Raw genomic sequence first — 21,611 nt, 5'->3', positions numbered from 1 at the left:
GAGAGAAAACAGAGGACTTCAGTGTGTGTCATGGGGATTATTTTGGTGCTATGCACAGGATGCTATGGGAGCACGGAGCCCGGGTATTATTTCTGTCTGTCCCTGGTGGGCCGGCAGAGAAGCCGGGGCAGCCAAGTGTGAAGGCTTGCGCTGGTGCTCAGCAGGGTACTGTGAACCTGTCCCGCTCCCAGTCCCCATCTGTTGAATCGCATTGGAAGTCCTTGGAGGTATTTGGAAAAGAATATAACATTTTATTTTTCTGCCCAAATTTTGAGATAATTATGGGAGGGGACAGGGACACAGTCCTGCTATGGGAGAGGTAGGGATATGTGAAACGAGATTCTTGGGGAGTCCTGTACTCTTTAAAAGTGAGGGAGCGCCCCGCAATAGTCGAGGGCTTCCCACATGGAATCACCTTGGTTGTTTGAGCCAACAGCATTTGAAATCATTGCCATGGGGAGCCCAAGTGCAAGCTCAAACATGGCTCTCGCACATAGAAAGCCAGTGGATAGGGTGGCAGAGAGCAATCATATGGCTGGCAAGTTGGACAGACCCATCATGTACTTGGCGTGATGGCCCGGCCAAAGTGAAAACCAGACATGAAAAAAACTAGCCCCGGTTTACCAGACACAAAGGAGAAATTATGCAGAGATGGAACTCCCCTGCTAGCAGCGACTCCCAGCCCAGCCTCTTCCTCATTCCTCAAGTAGGCTTCCCGATGGTTTGATTGATGTCTTTCAACAACCAGCCCTTCAGCCTAAAACCTGAGGGCCTAGGATTTTAACAGTCTCTGGGTGTGCCATTGAGAGTAGCCCGGAAGAATCTACCCACAATTTGGAAACAAATAACAAGCCTGAATAGATTTCTTCCTTTTCCAATTTAAATATGGAGAAGAAGAAGAAGAACCTCACAGATCAGTGAAAGAAAAGATTCTGCATCTAAAAAATTCTAGCATTTAAAAGGTAGGGGAATAATTGAGTTTTGGAAAGGATTTACTACAGAAAGCCAAGTAAAATTTAGGTATCTATTGACTTTGTATTTTCAACCAACTTCTGGAGGGCGGGGGGGGGGGGAGGGGGGGGGGGGGGGGGAACTGGGAAAGAAAAGACAAAAGATAAAATAAGGCAACACAATGAGATGAAAAATTTGCTGGTTAAATTAAGGACACAGCCCTGACCTGTGTGGTTCAGTTGGCTGAGTTTCGTCCCGTGAAGCAAAAGGTTGCTGGTTCGATTCCCAGTCAGGGCACGTGCCTGAGTTGCAGGCCGATCCTGGTCAGGGTGCGGGTGAGAGGCAACTGAGCGATGTTTTCTCTCACATCAGTGTTTCTCTCTCTTCCTTTCTCCCTCCCTTCCTCTCTCTCTAAGAATAAATAAATAAAATCTTTAAAAAAATTAAGAAAATAAAATAAGAAAACTAAAAATGGCCCATAAGAATGTTAAACGGCATTAGAAGCAGTAAAGAGCAAAGTCTACTTTGTGGAAAACCCAGTTAGAAATATTGAGAACATGCTTAAGAAGCTCTCACATAATTCAAAGGAAAACATAACAGCCTTAAAATGATGAGAGCAAAATTATAATGAATATGAAGGAAAGTGAGCAAGAATTAAATGCGTATAATTGACGTTTTTAAGCCGTTGAATACTTAAATCCGCAGATGAAAGTGACTCACTTGTATCTGACAAAAATCAGTGAAAGGAAACTAGTAACTGGACATATTTTGATGAAAATTTAATATTCTGTGGATACAAAATCATTGGTAGAATGGACACACTCTAAATAATAAAGACAAAGAAAACATACACACCTAGAAAAAGATGGAATATAAAGGAATCATAAATAAATACATATAATAGAAGTCTGAATACATACACGATGTATAAAACAGCCCTGGCTGGTATGGCTCAGTGGGTTGAGTGTCGGCCTGCAACCCGAAAGGTCTCTGGTTCGGTTCCCAGTCAGGGCACATACCTGAATTGGGGCCAGGTCCCCAGCTGGAGGCGCGAGAGGCAACCAATCAGTGTATCTCTCGCACATTGCTGTTTCTCTCCCTCTCTTTTTCCCTCCCTTCTCCTCTCTCTAAAAATAAATAAATAAAATCTTTTAGAAAAACTAGTTAAATTATACCATTAAACAGTAAAGGTTCTCATTTCGGTCATTCCCTCCACTCCTCCCAACCCCCCCCCAATCCATCAACCAATTAATCAATCTGTCTATATTTTATTAAAGAAAGTAGCTTAGTATATGTAAAAAGGACTGTTGAGGAAAATTATAACAATCAAATACAAAAAGAAAGCAGAGTTGGCAATATAATATGAAAAAGTAGAATTCAAGGCAAGAAAGCAAGCAGTGTGAGAAAGGCTAATTTTGTGATTGACTAATCACAAAAGATAAAATTCACAATGAAGATACCTGATGAGCATTTTTTAGTGTTAAAAGTATATATTATAACAGTGTATAGATAATGGTACATATATATCATTGTATATATACATGTATACAGTATATATGTATACATAGTGTATAATGATTAAAATATAGAGAAATTTACAAAATGTAATTGTAGTGGTAGATTATAACACACTTCTACTTACAGATCAACTAGGATAGGAAATGAGAGGATAAGGATAATCTCAATATTACTTTATGAATTATATATATTGATCTTCATTTGTATCTCTATATTTAGCCTTCGAACTTTGATACTCTCATAGAGGTTTCTGCTTCTTTTCAAGTAGCCATGGAATAGTTACACAATAAATGTAAGGAGATCAGTGGTTTTATGAATGTGCTGCAACAGAATTACCTTGGAGCAAAGCAGAAAACAACAGACAAACCCAGGCTTCTAGGGTCCAACCATTTAAAAGACAATAAAAAGTTAACAATGCATATACATATATGTTTGAATATAAATGTAAGATAAGTAAAGACATAATAATATAATATATAATATACAATTAAATACATAAAATTATATATATTCCTATTTCATTCATTCTGCCTCTTTTAACAATATATTTAGAGTTCTTTCCATGTTGATATCTGAAGAGCTGCTTAATTCCTTTTACTGCTGCATAGAATTCCATTACATGGATGTGAAATAACTTATTTAATAGGTCCCCTGTTCATGGCCACTGTCAGTATTTTGGTATCACAAATGATGCTGCAGTGAATAACCTTGTACAGGTGTCAATTTGTGTGGAGTAAAATAATATCTCAGAAGTGATATTATTTGACCCATCTGGCTGGGTCAAAACACACATGCCTTCTATGTTAATAGATACTGTCAAATTGCCTTCTGTAAGAGCCCTATAAATTTGAGCTTTACCAGTAATGTATCCAGAGTACTAATTTTTCCAAAGCCTCTCCAACAGAATATTTTGTCCAACATTTGGGATTTTTGTCAATCTGATATGTCAAAATAGTATTTTAGTGTAGTTTTCATTGACAGTAATTTCATTGAATTATGTTGGGCATCTCTTCATATATTTAAGGAGCACATGTATTTATTTTCTGTGAACTGTCTGTTCATAAGCTTTGCTCCTTTTTTGGACTGTTAGTCCATATTTCTATTTTTAAAAATCTTGCAGCTAATTCTTGATAGCAGGTAGATTTAAGAACTAGTCTTTTGAGGTACAAAGTAAATCTATATAATTTTCAAAAAGCAGATACCTTGCCAAACATATTTGCTGTACTTAGACAAAAATTAACTGTCTTAAAGAGCTTCTTATTAAATAAGAAATAATAATATTTTGAGGCTGTTGGTGTTGTTAGTAACCTCTCTGTGTCTCAGTTTCTTTGTCTATGAGGTCATTGTGGTAGTATCCACCTTAAAATTATTGGATGCTTAGTATGTGCCAGAGCCTGACACACTGTAACTACTCAAGGAGGTTGCTGCTGTTATTATTAATGTTATTACCTAAAGAGAATAAGAGGAAGAAGTTAACAAAGATTAACACCAAAACAAATAAATTAGAAATAAAATGAAAACAAAACTAGATAAATCCATCTAGACTACAGATTTATATATAGCATAGAAAAAGATACTCATTTGGAAGAAAAGACAATAAAGTAGATAACTAGCTAGTCAAATAGAGATAAACATAAGATAAAAAACACAAAATTAGGCATTAGAAAAGACATATAGCCACAGATATGAAGAAGACTAAATAACTACTAATAGATGTTATATTCAATCCACATGATTATATTGGAAATTTTATTTGAAACAGATACCTTTGTAGAAAATTATACTAATTTAACATGATTAAAAACCTGAGCAGATCAATAACTGTAATAAATTGAAAAGTTTTCAAAGAATTCACTGTCCAAAAGTTTCTAAATCTAGATGGTTTGCAGGTATTTTAAACTCATATAAGGAACAGATTTCATGCTGTTTAACCTATGCAAGAGAATAAAATATGGAAAGCTTCCCAGTTAATTTAGCAATGCTTAAAAGATTCTCGGGAAAAAATACTAGATTAATAAAATGAAAAAAGAAAAAAAGAAAGAAACATACAGGCCAGCCCTGGCCCAGGTGGCTTGGTTGGCTGGGGCAGTGTCCCCTGCAGCAAAAGGCTGCAGGCTTGGTCCCTTGTTGGGGCACGTGCCTAGGTTGTAGGTTTATGGGATGCAGCCAAACGATGTTTCTCTTTCACATCAGTGTCTCTCTCTCTTCCTCTCTCGGATGAGGATTAAAAAAAGAAGAAAAATAGGGGCCAGTATTCCTTATGAATGTAGGATACCAATTGGATATCCAATTCTAAACAATACCAATACCAGCAACTCAAATATAAGCAGACTACTAACAGAATAATGGACTATAACAAAGAAAGAGTTACTTTATGAAGTGCAAGATGGTTAATATTAGGAAATTCATTAATCCATTGAGTGTTTAACCAAGGCATAACAACACCTCGTACAGACAGATTTTCTCTAGGGATGGGGCTATGTGAGGAATGAGATCTTGCCGCCAGGCTATAGGAAGTATCCCACACACATTAGGTATTCTGAGTCCTTATTCTTACTCATCCTCTATGAACATGGATCCTTATCGGCTAGTGAGGGTGATCCAACGATACATGCAATGGGAGAAATGAAAGTTCAAAAGAGCTCGAATGTGGAGGGTGTGTGAATGCGTGTGTGTATGTGTGAGTGTGTGTAAGATTGAGAGGTCGTGCTGGAAAGGTAAGGAAAGGCTAAATCATGTATGGACTGTGTCTAGGACCTTGGATTTTTATCCGGTGAGCAATAGGAGAGTTCCTGAAAGAAGGATGTCACCATCAGATTTGCACTGTGGAAGGAGAACTGGCTGGGGTAGGAAGAAGCCTGGGAGGGAAGGCGCAGCCAGCAGTGGGGACGTGAGTCAAGGGGCTACTTTGATGAGTCAGGTCGTTATCACAGGTGATTATCCAGGTCATCAGGCTGTACAATGTGAATGGTGTCTTGAGAGCCGTGCTAACCAATAGCCTCACTAGAAACTGGAACCAAGGAGCCCTGCCCTGAGGATAGAGAAAAATGGGTGGAAAATTCCGAAATATCCAGGGAAAACTGACATTAAGGAAGAGAGCCAAAAACATCAACAAATGAGAGATCTAATGCTGGTGAAATGTACATAATTGTACTCTTTTAAAATGACTTAAATATATTTAAGATCCTCAAAAGATAAAGAATAGCATCTATAAAAAGGATAATAAATTATGATAGAGTGAATGAATAAAAATGAATCAAGAATGGATCTCTATGGGTATACAAAAGAAACAATTGGCACTGTTGGGAATAAAAAAAGTAGGTGTTGAAGGAAAAAAAAAGTGGGATAAAACCTGGTCTAACGTGATCTGTTCAGAGCCTAAGGGTGGAGCTGTAAATTGGAAGATAGTCTCCAGGAATTCCTCCTGAGCACAGCACAGACGGGCGATGAAGTGCGTGCAAGTGACTGCGGGGGCCCCAGCATCGGTCTTACAGGGGATCCGGAAGAAGAGGACAGAGGGGCCAGTGGAGAAGACATATCCAAAGAGAAAACGGCTGAGAACGTTTCATAATTGAAGAAAGAAAACGCACACTATAGTGCTAAGCAAAATTCTAAAACAAAATGATACTTCTAGGTTGTGGGTTTGATCCCTGGCCAGGGTGTTTATGGGAGTGAAACAGGAGAACATCAAAGATGAGAAAAAAAAAATTTAAAGCTACCTAAGGATAAGGACATTATCTATGAAGTAATGACAGCCAGACTTCTTATCAGCCATAGGACAATAGGACAATGTCTTTAAAGTGTTGAAAGAAAGAAAGAACCCCTTTAACTTGAAATTCTATACCCAGAAACATTATTTGCAAAAACAAAATTAAGCTGTTTTCAGACACACACACAAAAATGAAGGGAGTATATCACTCACAGACTCTCCCTGAAAGAATTACTAAAGGATGTGCATCAGCCAGAAAAAAAGAGAAACCAAAAGAAAAGAAAAGATTCAGTTAAAAAAGTGGCAAGAAATAGGTAAACTATGCTGATAAATTTAATTACTGACCAGAAAAAAGAAGTAATTTTTTTGTGTGTTTAAAGAAGCTTGAACTAAATTTATAAACAGAAGTAGGAAGGGCAATGGGAAAGGAAGGGTTCAGTGTTTATTGTTTTTACCCTTCTCTCCTCAAGAGAGATACCAAGTTTAGAGTTTGTTGGAAAAATATATAATTTTGTGTATTGGAAGTTACAGAAATACAATCTACATCAGAGGGATAAAAAGAATATTTTGAAAAAAGTCTATTAAACTGAAGTCAGAAAATTGGAGGAAAAAAAGAAAAGAAAACATAAGGTAATAGAAAACACCAAATAAAAGGAATAATTCCAAATACATTAATAACCACAATAAGTATAAATTGATTAAAATAGCCTATGAAATTATAAGACTATCAGATTGGACTAAAAAGTATATTCTGCTTATTAAAAGACATACCTACAGAAAAATGATGTGAAACTATGTAAAATGAAATGAAAAAAGACATGCTGGTGTAACAATATTACTGTCAGACAAAATAGAAGTTCAGGAAAGGAGCATTAGTAGGAGTAAAAGAATACTCCTTTGCAACGTGGACACACCTCTTCCCACTCTTGCTGTTTCCTGTCGCGTGGAGGGAACACTTCTGTGTGACACCCCTGGCTCTCTCCACACTCTCCAGTCGGTGAATTTGGGAGCAAGAACTTGACATGTGGCTGTGCTGCCATCAGGGCTTCCTTCTGCTCCGCGGCATTAAAAGTCCCACCTGAGCAGACCCCACGGGAGGAGGCCTGCCCCTGCTCAGCACTGCCTGTGACCGGGTGGGTAACTCCGGAGCTTAGTTAGAAGATTCATTTCATCTTCATGCTAACCTGTGTGCTTATTCTTGGTCTTTATCAATAACAAAGGTGTTATTTTGCTTCCATCTGCCTTAGTCTTAATTTTTTGTTTCTGAATTTGTTGATAACCTGCGCAAGGAAAGGTGCCCTCTCTGGGCCCCTCCGAGTCCTCAGCCCACATGATGACAGAGAGAACAGTACACCCAGAGACTGAACAGCCCTGAACTTGTAAGCTTGTACTTAGGACCAGAGTCTTGGATTTAAAAAGGCAAAAACTGTTAGGGATATAAGTAGACAAATCCTTGGTTATAATGGGAGATTTCAATAACATCTCTCATATACCGATGGACCAAGCAGACAAAGAAATTGTGAGGATGTAGAAGATTTGAACAATACAGTTAACAAATTTGATCTTATAACATGCTTTCCTGAACTCAACAACAAAAAAGCTACATTCTTTTCAAGCCCCGATTGAACATGAAAAAAAGTCTATGTATTAAGTCAATAAACTTCAAATAATTAATATATAGATTATATTCCATGAATATAAGAAAATTAAATTATAAATCAACAAATTAAAATACTGAAGGAAAAAAATACCATACATTTGTAGAGTTAAAAAAAACCATTTAAAATAACTCATGGGGTAATGGGGAAATCACTAAAGACCTGATAAAATATTTGGAACTAAATAATAATGAATATACTATTATTAGTGCATGGGATGCAAAAAAAAAAAAAAAGGTAGAGAAAGATGTATAGTTTTTTTAAAAAACTATATTTTATTGTTTATGCTATTACAGTTGTCCTCACTTTTTTCCTTTTGCCCACCTCCACCCAGCCCCCCAATTTCCTTAAGCAACCCCACACCGTTGTCTGTGTCCGTTCATCACGCATATATGTTCTTTGGCTAATCCTTCACCTTTTTTCAGAAGGATGTAGAGTTTTAAGTGCATTCATGAAAAAGAAGAAAGATTAAATATGTAAGCACATGGGTCAGGAAGTTAGAAAGAAAATAGAAAAAAACCCAAAGTAAATAGAAGGAAAGAAAGAAAAAAAGACAAGAACAAGCCAGTGAAGTAAAAGCAAAAATAACAAAGAATAGAGACAATCAACAAAACCAAAAGCTATTTATTTGAAAAGATGAAGAGATAAACCTCTCCTGAGGGCTGATTAAGGAAAACAGAAAAAATACAGTTGGTATTACAGCGGCGAAGGGAGGGGATACAACTACAGGTAGAAACGAAGTCCTAAGAGAATTCCAGAACAACAAATACATTTGATGGGTAATTTTATAGAAAAATATAAATGACCTAAATTGATTCAATAAGGAGTCGAAAACCTAAATATTCACCGTTAAATAACTGAATAGGCAGCCAAGGGATCCTTCCACAAAAAAAGGGCAGGACCAGAGTTTTCACAGGTGAGTGTTAGCAAACCTTTAAGGAACAGAAAATCTGAAAGGTATGCATACAGACTCTTTCAAAGAATGAGAAACTCCCCAGCAATTGTATGAGGCTGGAACAACACCCTGATATCAAAACCTGACAAGGGAAGTAAAATTAAAAAAAAAAGAAAAAGGCCAGTGTTGCTATTGAACATAGGTGTGAAACTCTAAATAAAATCTTAACAAATGGAATTCAGCAGGATATAAAAAAGTAACACATAAGCAAGTGGAGTTTTGCCCGTGGAATGAAAAGATGGCTCAACAGAAGTGTAATCCACCATGTTTACAGATTAAAACTCCACGATTATCTTAGCAAATGCAGAAAAGCATTCAGTAAAATCCAACACTTTCATAATGTGCTACATGAATCAGGGGAACAGGATAAATTTAGAATCTTATGGTAAATCCCTTTATAAAGCAACTTTTATCCCATTTATATTTTGAGTAAATCCAGATTTTCATATATTAGTTTCTTTTCATAAAGGCTTAGTTGCATGTGAGAACCCAAATACATCCCGAAGCTGTGCCCAGTTCTTTGGGAGAACACAAAAACCCACAAAGGAACCAAACAATAGTGGTGAACTTGAAGGTGGCTCTTTGCTTTTCCCATGGTTTGGTTTTTGGACAGTTTTACCAGGCCGGTTCTTTAAGTATGCACCTCCCATGAAGTACCTAAGGAGGATTTCATTTTCTCACCATTTGAGTGTGGCGTCTAACACGTGGGTTAGGTGAAGTGCGGCAGATCTGACCTCAGGGAGCTGTGAAGCGAGGGTCCCTGCCCTGTGGTCTGGCATGATCTCAGCCACCTTCCTCATTGACTCCATCTCTTGTGGACACTTCTCTTTCTGCAGGTCCAAAGTGAAGACAGTGCATGAGCGGATCCCCTTGGCGGGGCTGAGCAAGCTGCCCAGCATCCCTCAGATTGCAAAGGTAAAAGCCGACCCCGAGAGAAGGTGACTTCCTCCCTTAGCCCGGGCCGGCCTCTGGGGTGGCTGGGAGTACAGGCTTCTCCCGGGTGGGCTTTGGCCCTTAACTGTGTGGTTGGGGGTTGGGGAGGGCTGTGGGCTGACGCCTGTCTTCCTGACACCCTCCCTGTCTCATCCTCGCCGCTGAGGTGCTCAGTGTAATCCACGGTCTCTGCCCCCAAGCTCACTGCTAGTGCAGGAGATGAGACATGGAAAGACGGAGCTTGAAATGGAGCGTAGGACTTCAGAGAAGGGCGGGGAGGGAGTGGCCAGGGAGCCTTCACAGCAGGGGAGAGTGGGGCTTAGGGATGGCCAGGCTGTTGATCCAGGTGGAGGACCTCGACCCACGCCCCGGGTTAGGAGCCATCCGCTGGTGGAGGGGCCTGTATCTTGCTCTGGGGGAACTCGGGAACTGAGTCAGCCAAGTGGGATGAGAAGGATGGTCAGCTGAGTTGGGTTGGACCCACACTTTGGGGGCGGGAATGCTGGGCATTCGGTCCCTTCAGTGGCCTCACTTCATCAGGAAACCCCAGGAAGGTAGGTTGACTTTCCTGGCCCCTCAGAGAGCAGCAGAGCTAGAATTCAACGCTGGGCCTCCCGACCCTGCAGCCCTCGCCCCCCGACCCACAGGCCTGGGCCCCCGACCCTGCTGGCCTGGCCTCCCGACCCCGCAGGCCCGGCCTCCTGATGCTACAGGCCCTGGCCTCCCATGTTCTTCCTCTAGTGGGCAGAGGAGCCCAGGTGCCATCCAGGACACCGCCCCTGAACCGTGTGTTTCTCTCTCCCTGCCTAGGCTTTCTGTGATGATGCAGTGGGACTGAAATTCAGCCCTGTCCTGTATCCCAAGGTGAGCCCCTCACCCCTCCCCTTAGCCTGGGCTCTGCAGCTCGGCATGGATTTGTGCACCAGTGGCTCTGCGGGAAGCTCTCTGCATCTTGGTGGGGTTTTGTGGGGTTTCGTGGGGTGTCTGTGGTGAGCCTCATGCCTCCCCTCTCCCTGCCCACCCCTTTACAAACTGGTCCACTGAGGAGCCATCCTCGGCCTTGCCTGGGTCTCCGGCCTGCCCAAGTTGGTCCCTGGCCTACCCGAGTCGGTCCCCAGCTGTGTGGAGGCGACGAAAGTATAGTAACTTCTCCATCTCCCTCTGGCCTAACAGCCCCGAGGCCATTGCTGGGTGGGGAGCACTTTACCTCTGGCTGGCAGGCTGGGGGCCGGTGCAGACCTGGGCAGCCATCAGAGAAGAAGGAGAGGGACAGAAGGCAGAACTCCACTAAAATATAAAAGGCTGGACTGCAGCGCCTCATTGCCAATACTGTGCAGCTCTGAGGCCTTGCAAGCACCTGCTCGGCCCTTGTTAATAAACTGGCTAGTTCTCTGTTATCAGTTTCCTTAGAACTGTCCTTCATCTTGACCCCAGTTCTGATGTGGGCGTGGGGGTGGGGAGAGGAGCAATAATAACAAACCAACAACTCACTCAAGACGATTTCGGGATGATAGGACTTAAATCACCCACAGACAGTGAACTGCTTTAGAGTGGCCATAGGAAGAGACCCCGTGTACCCACAGCTTCCTCATGAGCCAGCAGGGTCTGCAGGGAGGAAGCGGATGCAGGGCTGTGCTTCTGAGCCTGTGCCGTGGGCCAGCGCTGAGGTGGCCGAGGCGGCCGAGGCGGCCGAGGCGGGAGCAGTCCATTCCCTGAGTCTGGTTCTGGCAACCAGGAACCACGAGGTGAAATATTTGGTGGGGAAGAGAGGCCCTATCCTGGCAGGACATCCAGAAACCCCTGGAACAAACACCTGAAGTGTTCATGATCTGGGCAGGACACTCTATCCCTGTGCGGTGGCTGAGCCCGTGGCAGTGTCTTCGCCTGCACGGCGCATGTGCCAGAGCCCTTTTCCCAGGCACCGTTTTCTAGCCCTCTGAGCATCTGTGGGCGCTTACCAGTAACAGGCTGCACTCGGCTGAACATTTTCTCTCATTCAGACTGCCCTTCTCCTTATAATTAAAGCTGAATTAGTGAGGTTTAACCACACATTAAAACCTCATCATAAAGGCCTCACTTAACTACAAGTTTGGCAAATTTTGTTGTCAAATCATATCCACTGAGAGAACCTAATGGTGCTCATTTGCATAGCTGTTTCCGTCACTTGGAAAGCGTCCTGCTCTGGTCACGATGGAGGAGCAGCTGTATTTTCATGTTTTCTCTATTTGAAGGGCTCCTTAGTCCGGCTGGGATGTTAATCTGGCTGGGGCGTGTGTGTGTGTTTTTAAAATCCACAGAGTTTAGAACGTTCCTTGGCAGGTCTCCGTGGCGGGGCGCCTCCTCCCTGGAAGGGCTGCCGCTCTGCTCCTTTGACTCATCCCGGGGGGACGTGGGTGGCTCCCTCCAGGCTCGGCCAGCGGTGCTCTTCCGGGGGGAGCTGACAAGTGTCATTTTGTCAGGCAGATGGAAGCCTCCCAGACCTGACATGGGCCATGTACTGCGGCCAACAAACAGGCCGTGCCTGGTTTGTTTTTTCCTGCAGAATCACAGGAGGTTGGGTCCCTCCTTATCGCAAAGGGTATCCCTGTAGCATCCAAATCTTCTCTTTCCCACTGAGCTGGGTCCACTCTAATCTTTCTGGGGGGTCACATAGATCATGGTGATGGTGGTAGCTGCTCTGTGCTCTGCACTTCATGTGCCTCATCTCACTCACCTTCACAGCTGCACATCTCCATTTCATGGCTGAGCAAAATGAGACCCAGAGAAGCTAAGGGGCTCATTCAAAGCTATACAGGTAAAAGCAGCAGATTCAAAATTAGAGTTTAGCCCTGGCTGGTGTGGCTCAGTGGGTTGAGTGCTGCCCTTCCAACCAAAAGGTTGCCAGTTTGATTCCCAGTCAGGGCACATGCCTGAGTTCTGGGTGAGGTCTCCAGTTGGGGGTGCACTAGAGGCAACCACACATTGATGTTTCTTTCCTTCTTTTCCCCCTCTCTAAAAATAAATAAATAAAATTAACCCCGCCCCCCCACCAAACCCCATAATTAGAGTTTAGTATTTTTGACCTCAGATACCAAATCTTTGAAGTGCCATAGAAAATTATAACCAGGGGTCAGTTTTTTCCCCCCATATTGAATCAGGGTATGCTCCTCCTAACCGTGGTCTCCTTTTAGACCTCTCCGTTATAGATAAAGAGGATTAAAGTCCGGGCAGAAGCAGTGCCTTGTCAAAATCATGTTGCTGATCAGAGGTGGAATTAGAACTAATGTCACCCTTGCTTACCAGCTTTGGAGGGCTGGTTTCACAGGGAAAACACTGGGGTGAAGTCAGTTCCCTGAGTCCTTCTGGACTCCCCATGTGCCCAGGCCAGCTTGGCTGGTGCGTCTGGATGGAAAGGGAATGAGTGATGCGGAGGTTTGGCCACTGCTGGACGGCGCTCAGGCGTTGAGACCTGCCTGAGACCTTTGCAGTTGCATCCTGACCGTCTACACCTGACGTCACCTTTCTCCCTTTCTGCGTGTGTGGATGTCTCATGCCAGGCTGGCCAGCTCGCCACTGACATGGGACTTCCCTTCCCATTTCCCTCCAAGTTAGTAAACGATCTGATTTGTTTCTTCCCACATTTTCCAGGCCTCCCAGATGATTGTGTCCTATGATGAACATGATGTCAAGAACACATACAAATTTGGGGTCATTTATCAAAAAGCCAGGCAGGTAAGCACCACCAATCCATACTGGTCACTATATGCTCTGGTTCCTCCCTGGAGACTCTTATTTGCTGCCCCCAGCTCAGCAGCCCTGCAGTAGGTCCTTAAATATCCTGGTTTCAACTATGAATTAGATTGGAGGTGGCCGAATTGTCAGGTCATTCCTGACACCGAGGCCTGCAAAGCTTTTATATGGTAATACAGTTTTCCATACAGTAAATTCTGATTCTTCCTGGCTACATCAGCCTATCGTTATCTCTAGGCTGTTGGTCACAAGAAAAATCAGACTGGTTAGAGGGAATGGATTAGCCCAAGCTGCTCTCTCTTTGCCTGCCATTCTCCCAGTGGCTTTTTCTCCCTAGACTTCAGTAGTTGAAGCAGCCAATTGTGTGCATTTCTTCCCAAATCTGTGTTCAGCGTCATCATGTTTGTAGCTTGAATTTAGCTATGGCGGGAGTATTTGCACCATGGAAATTGGCAAACACCAGGGCTTCTGTTGCCCGATGTGGAGAGCTGCTGTTAAAAAATGTACTGGTACACCACCCTCCCCATCCTCTGTCTGTTTTGGCACTTAGATGCTTTACGGTTAGTTGGATGAATAATGCTTCTCAATGTGTGAAGTGCTCTGTGAACAGTGACTTGGACGGGGTTCGGTTGTATAGAAACATTTGAAGGGCTTTAAGAAGCCCCAAGGTAAAGAACCTCTTATAACTTTGTTGAATATTTATTAGCATCCTGACGAGTAGCCTGCTGAACACACTGATGTTTCCTCACCTAGATTTTATGAAAGAAGTTTCCATACTTGTTTTGTCTTAGTATGATCCAGGATCTTAGCATGGTGACTTTGTAAAAATGCACTCATAATTTTTTGTTATGTGAATTGGTAGGTTGATAGTACCTGTACTTTTCACTATTATCTGTGGTGGGTGGGTGGGTGGGTGGGTGCGGGTGTGTGGTGTGTGTGTGTGTGTGTGTGTGTGTGCCCGCGTGCGCGCGCATGCCTGTGTCTTTCTTGGCTACATAATATCTTACTTCCTTGTCTGAAGATATTAGACCACAAGAGACATGTGTTCACTCAAAAACACTCTAATTAAGTGAAGAGCTTAGGAGCTGAAAGACTAGCACAGATAAATCATATAATTTAAGGGAGATTATTCAGGGAGTCACTATGATTATTTTTACCTATTGCATTTTTATTTTGTACAACTCTGCTAATATAACCCACCTAATTAAAGTTCTTTGCTTGTGAAATTTACCAAAGCAGATCTCATAAGGTGATTATTATCCAATGTTCCAGCAAAGTTATAATTACTGAACATTAGCCATCCACCTCTGAGGAGTCTGCCTGTTGTTTATTGTACCTGATACTGCTGAGGCAAGGTGGGGGCGCCTTGGGAGATAAGTCTTTTTTTTAAAAAAAACTAGGCAGATTGTTGTTTTGCAAACTTACAGCCAGGGGGCATTTAATATGAGCACTTGTTGCATGAAAGCCCTTTCCTGGCCTGAGGATGTCATAAGCCCCACCTCACTCTTCTGTGTGCCAGGCACTGTGCTGAGCTCTGAGGGCGTCAGATATGACTGAGACGCCCTCCCTGAGCGCGTGGTCAAGCTCAAGGCCAGTACAAAAAAAAAAGATAATGCTAATACCAGGCCTCCGAGGGGAAGGAGGGAGCAAGAGCTGGATTGTCTTCCCAGCAGAAGAGGAGTGTTGCCTGGAGGTGGCCGTTCTCGCACACTCGGGCCTCATGACCTGCGGCACATAGGACGTGGGGCCGGAGTTGGGACGCCTTTCTGGAATGCTGTGGAACTTTTTCTGTGAGGGGCTCTATGGTAAAACATTTTCGACTTCATGGGCTGTACTGGCTCTTTTGCAGCCCCTCAACCCTGCCTTTGTAGTGCAAAAGCAGCCAAAGACAGTATGTAAATGAGTTGACCTGATTGTGTTCCAATAAAACTTAATTTATAAAAACAGGCCAAAGTTGGCAGACCTCTGCTGGAGAGCAGTGTGTCCTAAACCTCAGACTCACAAACTGTACTCAGTATCTGCATCAGATTGTATGTTCCATTGTATGGTGGTGTTACAATTTTTATCACACCTCTACTATAAACTACTTGATATTTTCTTTAAAAGTTTTTTTTTAACTTAAATGCATTTATTTATTTATTTTAAAAAAATGGTTCATTGCATTTTTATTTCCACTTCTTTCTTTCTTTCTTTTTAGAGAGGGGGAAGGGAGGGAGAAAGAGAGGAAGAGAAACAGTAATGTGTGGTTGCCTCCCGTGCACCCCCCTACTGGGGATCTGGCCGGCAACCCAGGCATGTGCCTTGACTGGGAATCGAACCGGCGACCCTTTGGTTGGCAGGCTGGCGCTCAGTCTACTGAGCGACACCAGCCAGGGCTTAAGTGCATTTATTTTTAAAGGAAATTTCATATTGATACTCTAATTAGAAAATCGGTATTGTTTGCATGAAACCAAGGTAATTTTAAACAGAAACACTATAAAAAATAAAAGTTACTGAAATCTAACTAGATTGTGTTACCAATTGAAGGCTTGGAACCTTGGGTCTGCTCTTTTTTGTTGTAATGTAGGCAGTAAGGGGGTGTGAAAGCATCACCTAGAGGAGACTTTCTCCTTGGAGTTGGTGTGCAGACTGGAGTGTGTGTGTGTGTCCGAAGCTGCTCATGGCACCTCTGGGCATTTGCAGAGCCCTCAGCTGTTGCAGATCCAGTCCCTGTGGGCAGAGCCTGTTGATCAGGCAGGGGCACCCCGTGTGATAAGCCTGTCACAGCTGTAGGGCTTACTACCCTTTTCAGCTTTGCTTTCTATTAAAAAAAAAATCTTAAGCTTTTAATTTTTAGGTGTCTGTAGATTTACATGCAGTTGTAAGAAATATTACAGAGCGATCTGTGTACCCTTTACCCAGAAGACAGGTGAGGTCTTCTAAAACTACAGTGCAACATCACAGCCAAGCAATCCATGGATCTTACTCTGATTTCCCCAGTTTTATATGTAGTCATCTGGTGGGGGGGAGTGTGTGTGTGCGTGCGCGTGTGTATTTTGTGGTGTAAAATTTTATCCCATGTTAGGTTACACAGTCAAGATGCAGAATTCCGTCACCCTTTGCACTTTTAGCATATCTTGTGTTGCCTTTCTATAACCACAGCAGTTTCCCTCCTGCCTCTGTGCCCGCTTCCCCCTCCCTAACCCCTAACCCTTGGCAATGACTACTCTGTTCTGCAATTTCTAAAACTTTGTCATTTTGAAACTGTTTTCTAAATTGCATCATACAATATGTAATATTTTGGGATTGGCTTTTTTCCGCTTAGAGAAATTCACCCGTGTGCTGGAGAGTATCAGCAGTGCATTCCTTTTGGGGGCTGAGTAGTATTCTGCTGTACGGGTGCACACAGCCTGTTTAGCTTTTCTCCCACTGACGGAAAGCTGGTTTGCCCAGGTTTTGGCTATTAGGAGTAAAGCTGCTTTGAACATTTGTGGACAGGTTTTTATGTGAACATAAGTTTTTATTTCTGTGGGATAAATGCCCAGGGGTACAATTGCTGGGTTATATGGTAATTATATGTTCAGTTCTGTAAGAAATTGCCAAACTGTTTTCTAGAGCAGTTGTTCCATTTCACATTCCTACCAGCAATGCTTGATCGATCTGCGATCTCCACATCCTTGCCAGTGTTTGGTGGTGTTACTATTTTTTTATTTTAGCTCTTTTGATAGGTGTGTAGTGATATCATTATTTTTTATATCTTATTATTTTAATTTGCATTTCTCTAATGGCTAATGATATTGAACATTTTTTCACGTGCTTATTTGCCATCTGTATATCTTCTTGGGTGAAATGATTGTTCATGTCTTTTGACTATTTTCTTTGTTTTTCATTAGTATAGTAATAGGAACTTTAAAATAAAGATTAATCACAATAGAGTCCAATCCTTAAAATAGAAAGCAGAAGCAGAAGGAGATGCTATTTTCAACCACAATCTTCCATGTCTGTCAACACAGAAATGTTAAAAGAGAAAGAAACTAAATTAAGGTGGCTGACTGTTGACTATTCTAATTGCATTATTTTTAACTGTTTAGTTAAAAAAATTTATAGCAGCTTTATTGAGGTATAATTCACCTACCATTGTGAATTATATGATATGTGAATTATACCTCAGTAAAACGTCCAAGTCAGTGGCTTGTTGTATATTCACAGAGCTCTACAACTATCACCACTGTCTAACGGCAGAGCATTTTTATCACCCCCAAAGAAACTCTGATTAATTAGCAGCCACTTCCCATCATCACCCTTTCTAGTTCCTATTAACCACAATTGGCTTTCTGTCTCTATGGATTTTCCTGGTGAGGCCATTTCATATAAATGGAATGATAATATGTGGCTTTTTGTGTCTAGTGTTCTTAGCATAATGTTTTCAACATTCATCCATGTTGTAGCGTATATCAGTACTCCGTTCCTTTTTATGGCTGAAGGATAGTCTGTTGTATGGATAGACCACGTTTTATTCATTCATCAGTTGAGGGACATGTCGGTGGTTTCCATCCTGGGGCTTTTATGAAGAATGATGCCATTAACATTAGAATGCAAGCTTTTGTGTGGAATTATGTTTTTATTTTTCCTGAATATAGTCTCAGGAGTGGCATTGCTGGGTGTTATAGTAACTCTAAGTGTAGCCTTTTGAGGAACTGCCAGACTGTTTTCCGAAGAGCACCATTTTACATTCCCACCAGCCGCTTATGTGGATCGTGAGTTTTCTACGCGAACCCTTGTCTGTCTTTTTGATTCCAGCCATCAGTGCACGTAAAAGGGTATCTCATGGTTTTGATTACTATTGAGTTTTAAGAATTTTTTAAAAAAATATATTTTAGATAGGAGTCCTTTGTCAGAATTCCAACTATCAATTTTTCATTTATGGATTGGTTTTTGGTATCAGGCCTAAACTCTTGGCTTCAGCTTTATTTTTTACCCTGACCAGCAGCTTTGGTTTGAAGAGAAGGTCCTGTTCATCAGCCCCCCAAATCCAGGTCTGCCTCAGCCCTGCCTCCGGGTCAAGGACAGAGCCACTGGGTGGGGGCTGGGGAGAAAGAGAAACAGGGACCAGGTGTGCACAGAGCCACACTCCTTCCCGTGGCACCGAGAAGGCTTCTTTTTCTAACTCCTGCCGTTGGCTTGCGTCTCTTCCAGACCCTGGAGGAGGAGCTGTTTGGGAACAATGAGGAGAGCCCAGCCTTCAGGGAGTTCTTGGAGCTGCTGGGGGACACGATAACCCTGCAGGACTTCAAAGGGTAGGTTTCAGCCAGGCGGCGCCTGGTGCCTCCGGCCTCTGGGTGAGGACTCGGCCAGGACTCGGACCGAGGGTGAGGGGTGGCAGCTGAGTTCAGGGAGGGCACGTGAGAGGAGTAAACACACACAAGAAACGCGAGATTGTTTCTCAGCAAATGGTCAGCACTCCCTGCCAGGGAAACGATGGTCCAGGGTGACCTGCACGGCGGGTTTCCCGAAAGACAGTGACATCTGGCTTTGGGATGCGTGATGCAACTGCCCGTCTCTGCTTTGCCTTTCTTGTTATGTTTGGCTCAGGCTGAGAGTGAAATGAGTCCACCTTCCCTGTCACTCACCGGCCAGGCATTCAGGAGAGAGGGCCCTGTGCTGTTGGGGGGAAATGACCCATGTTAGATAAAACACAAAAAGAATAGATAATTAAGAGTTGGTAGAAATGTAATGACCCCGCTGGCAGGAATCTGTGCAACAGTCTGTGGTTCTCTACGAGGACAGAAAGCATATTGGACCTGTTGCTTGGAAAGCTCTGGCCTCTGCTTTTCTTCGGCAAAGGCAACATTTGGGAAGGGCCTTCCCACCGGGCTAGACTGCTGTGCTTCATGGCTGGAACAGGACAGAGCCCTCAGAGCTGCCCCCCACCCCAGCAGCCAAATTAATAGGATCTCTTAACGTGTGTGAAAACACTCAGCTCTGCCTGTCAGGTAGTAGGTGTTTAGTAATCACTTCCTTCCTCTGCGTCCTTCTCTCCTCCCCTCCTTCTTCCTTTCCCTCAAGGTCATCACTGCCGTCTGGAGTCTGTCACACATGGGTTACAACCCCGCCTTCACCACCTGTTAGCTCTATGGCTTTGGGCAAGTAACTTAACCTCTGCTAGCCTCAGTTTCCTCATCTGAAAAAAGGGAGGTGAAGGTAGTAGTGACCCCACCGGTTGCTGGGGTTAAACTAGACAATGCTTGTGAAGCACTTAGGCTTGTGCCGAGCACAGAGGAGGCACTGGGTGTCATTATTGTTACTGTTATTATCCCACCTTCCCTTGGCTCTGAGATACCCTCTTTGTGACATGCATCCTGATTTCACAGGTGTTAAAGTGTGAAAAGAAAAGTTTCTTAGACTAGATGAAATAAAATATATTAAAACCCGGGAGGGCCCTGGCCGGTGTGGCTCAGTCGGTTGGAGCATTGTCCTGCAGCCGAAGGCTCATGGGTTCGATTCCTGGTCAGGGTGCATGCCTCGGTTGTGGGTTTGATCCCCAGTCCAGGCGCATATGAGAGGCAGCCAACTGATGTGTTTCTCTCTCCTTTCCAATCTCTCTTTAAAAAAAAAAGGCATGAAAAAAATGTCCTTGGGTAAGAATTAAAAAAACAAACAAACAAAGAAACAACAAGAGGAAGGACTCCAAAGATCACGTCATCCTATCCTTTTATTTTATAGAGAAAGGAAACCATGACCTAGGAAGATTAAGTGATATGCCCAAGGTCATGTGCTGACTTAGGGACAGAAGCAGGTCTAGAACCTGGTGTGCCTGACTCCCAGCCCAGCGTGCTTTCTGCCATGCTGGGCTGAACACATTTTCTGGATCGTATACCAGTGCTTGAGGGGACTGATGTCCGGGGTCTATTTTATTTCATTTACTTAAAGACATCTGCATCCTCATCTTAATGCTGAAGAATATGATCCATGGCTGGCAGCCCTATTTCTATAGAGAACGAAGGGGCAGCTCCCAGAAGCCCACTGAGTATCTTAGTTTCTTTCCTGCCTGAGAGGAGATAGCCAGAGAAGGGACCTCCTTGGATACTTTCAGGCTGGATGCTGCCGTGGCTGGGTCTCCACATCAGACACTGGCTGGGCAGAAGTCAAGCATCTGTCACCCCTTCAGGCTGACTCTGGATGCTCCTGTGGGGCTCACCGCCTTCCAAAGGATGGCCGGTTGCCCTGGCTCTGGACTGAGGACTTGGACATGGCCTTGCAGAGAACAAAGGCTTGTGCCCAGCCTTGGGGGCCCCTGGCGCTGGGACAGCATTTGTCTGGGATTGTGGGTGGATGACCTCCCATCCCACAAGACCCTTGAAATAGGGATTCTGCCTTTGTCTTTTAAATATGGGTTTATGGTAGAATACCAGGGCTTGTCTGTTCAGAAAAGCAGACCTACCTGCTTTGCCCGAGTCTCGGCCTCTCAGGCCTCAGCTCCCTATGTCCCCTGGTTCGTTCGCCCACCCCTACACTCCTAGGGGAGGCTGCGCCAAGGTAACCACTAACCCTCACTCTCTCTCCCTGTGGCACTTGCCCTGTTTTTTTACCGACAGTTTCCGAGGAGGCCTGGATGTGACCCACGGACAGACGGGGGTGGAGTCAGTGTACACGATATTTCGGGACAGGGAGATCATGTTTCACGTCTCCACAAAGCTGCCCTTTACCGAGGGAGATGCCCAGCAGGTAACCTGGGCTGGGAGGGCTCCGGGAGCCTGGGGCGTGCGAGGTGAAAGCCCGCCTCTGGTCCCTGGGCCCATCTACCTGAAGGACTGTACCGCCCCCGCCCCCACCCCCTCCCTTTTGTAATCAAGAGCCCAGTCTGTTGAGCTGTGCTCTCCTCCAAGCCTGTTCTATCGCGTTACCTCATCTCACCAAGGCCACACGTCAGTGCTGCTGACGTGCGCCAGGACAGCAGGGCTCGTGGTTATGCGTGACACTTTGAGCGGGGAAGCTGCAGCTCGGTGGTGAAAAGACTGTTTCCCAGCTGACCGGGGCGGAGCTGGGAGCAGAGGCCAGGTGCCCTGATCACTAGGATGTGGTAGAGAGCATGATGGGGTCTGCAGATGGCAGCTTGACGCCAGCTCTGCACTTAGGGGCACGGGATCCTGGGCAAGCCAGTTAACCTTGTGGCCTCATT

At 43.8% G+C, this 21,611-nt stretch overlaps 1 protein-coding gene across 3 annotated transcripts in view; it reads left to right on the top strand.

Moving 5' to 3' along the window:
- The window catches only part of RAP1GAP2 (RAP1 GTPase activating protein 2), a 202,113-nt gene that overhangs the window by 149,131 nt on the left and 31,371 nt on the right, over nucleotides 1-21,611 (top strand). For all 3 annotated transcript variants that reach the window (XM_054575887.1, XM_054575886.1, XM_054575888.1), the window contains 5 exons: nucleotides 9,628-9,706; nucleotides 10,535-10,588; nucleotides 13,352-13,435; nucleotides 18,629-18,729; nucleotides 21,028-21,157. In XM_054575887.1, the coding sequence (XP_054431862.1) occupies nucleotides 9,628-9,706; nucleotides 10,535-10,588; nucleotides 13,352-13,435; nucleotides 18,629-18,729; nucleotides 21,028-21,157 (448 nt within the window). The remainder of the gene's footprint in view (nucleotides 1-9,627; nucleotides 9,707-10,534; nucleotides 10,589-13,351; nucleotides 13,436-18,628; nucleotides 18,730-21,027; nucleotides 21,158-21,611) is intronic.

This window comes from Pteronotus mesoamericanus, unplaced genomic scaffold (assembly GCF_021234165.1).
Source record: "Pteronotus mesoamericanus isolate MK-2021 breed Mesoamerican mustached bat unplaced genomic scaffold, CSHL_Meso_final contig_317, whole genome shotgun sequence".
Taxonomy (NCBI): Eukaryota; Metazoa; Chordata; class Mammalia; order Chiroptera; family Mormoopidae; genus Pteronotus; species Pteronotus mesoamericanus.
Note: the sequence above shows the minus strand (reverse complement) of the source record. Positions and strands in the feature narration are given on the sequence as shown.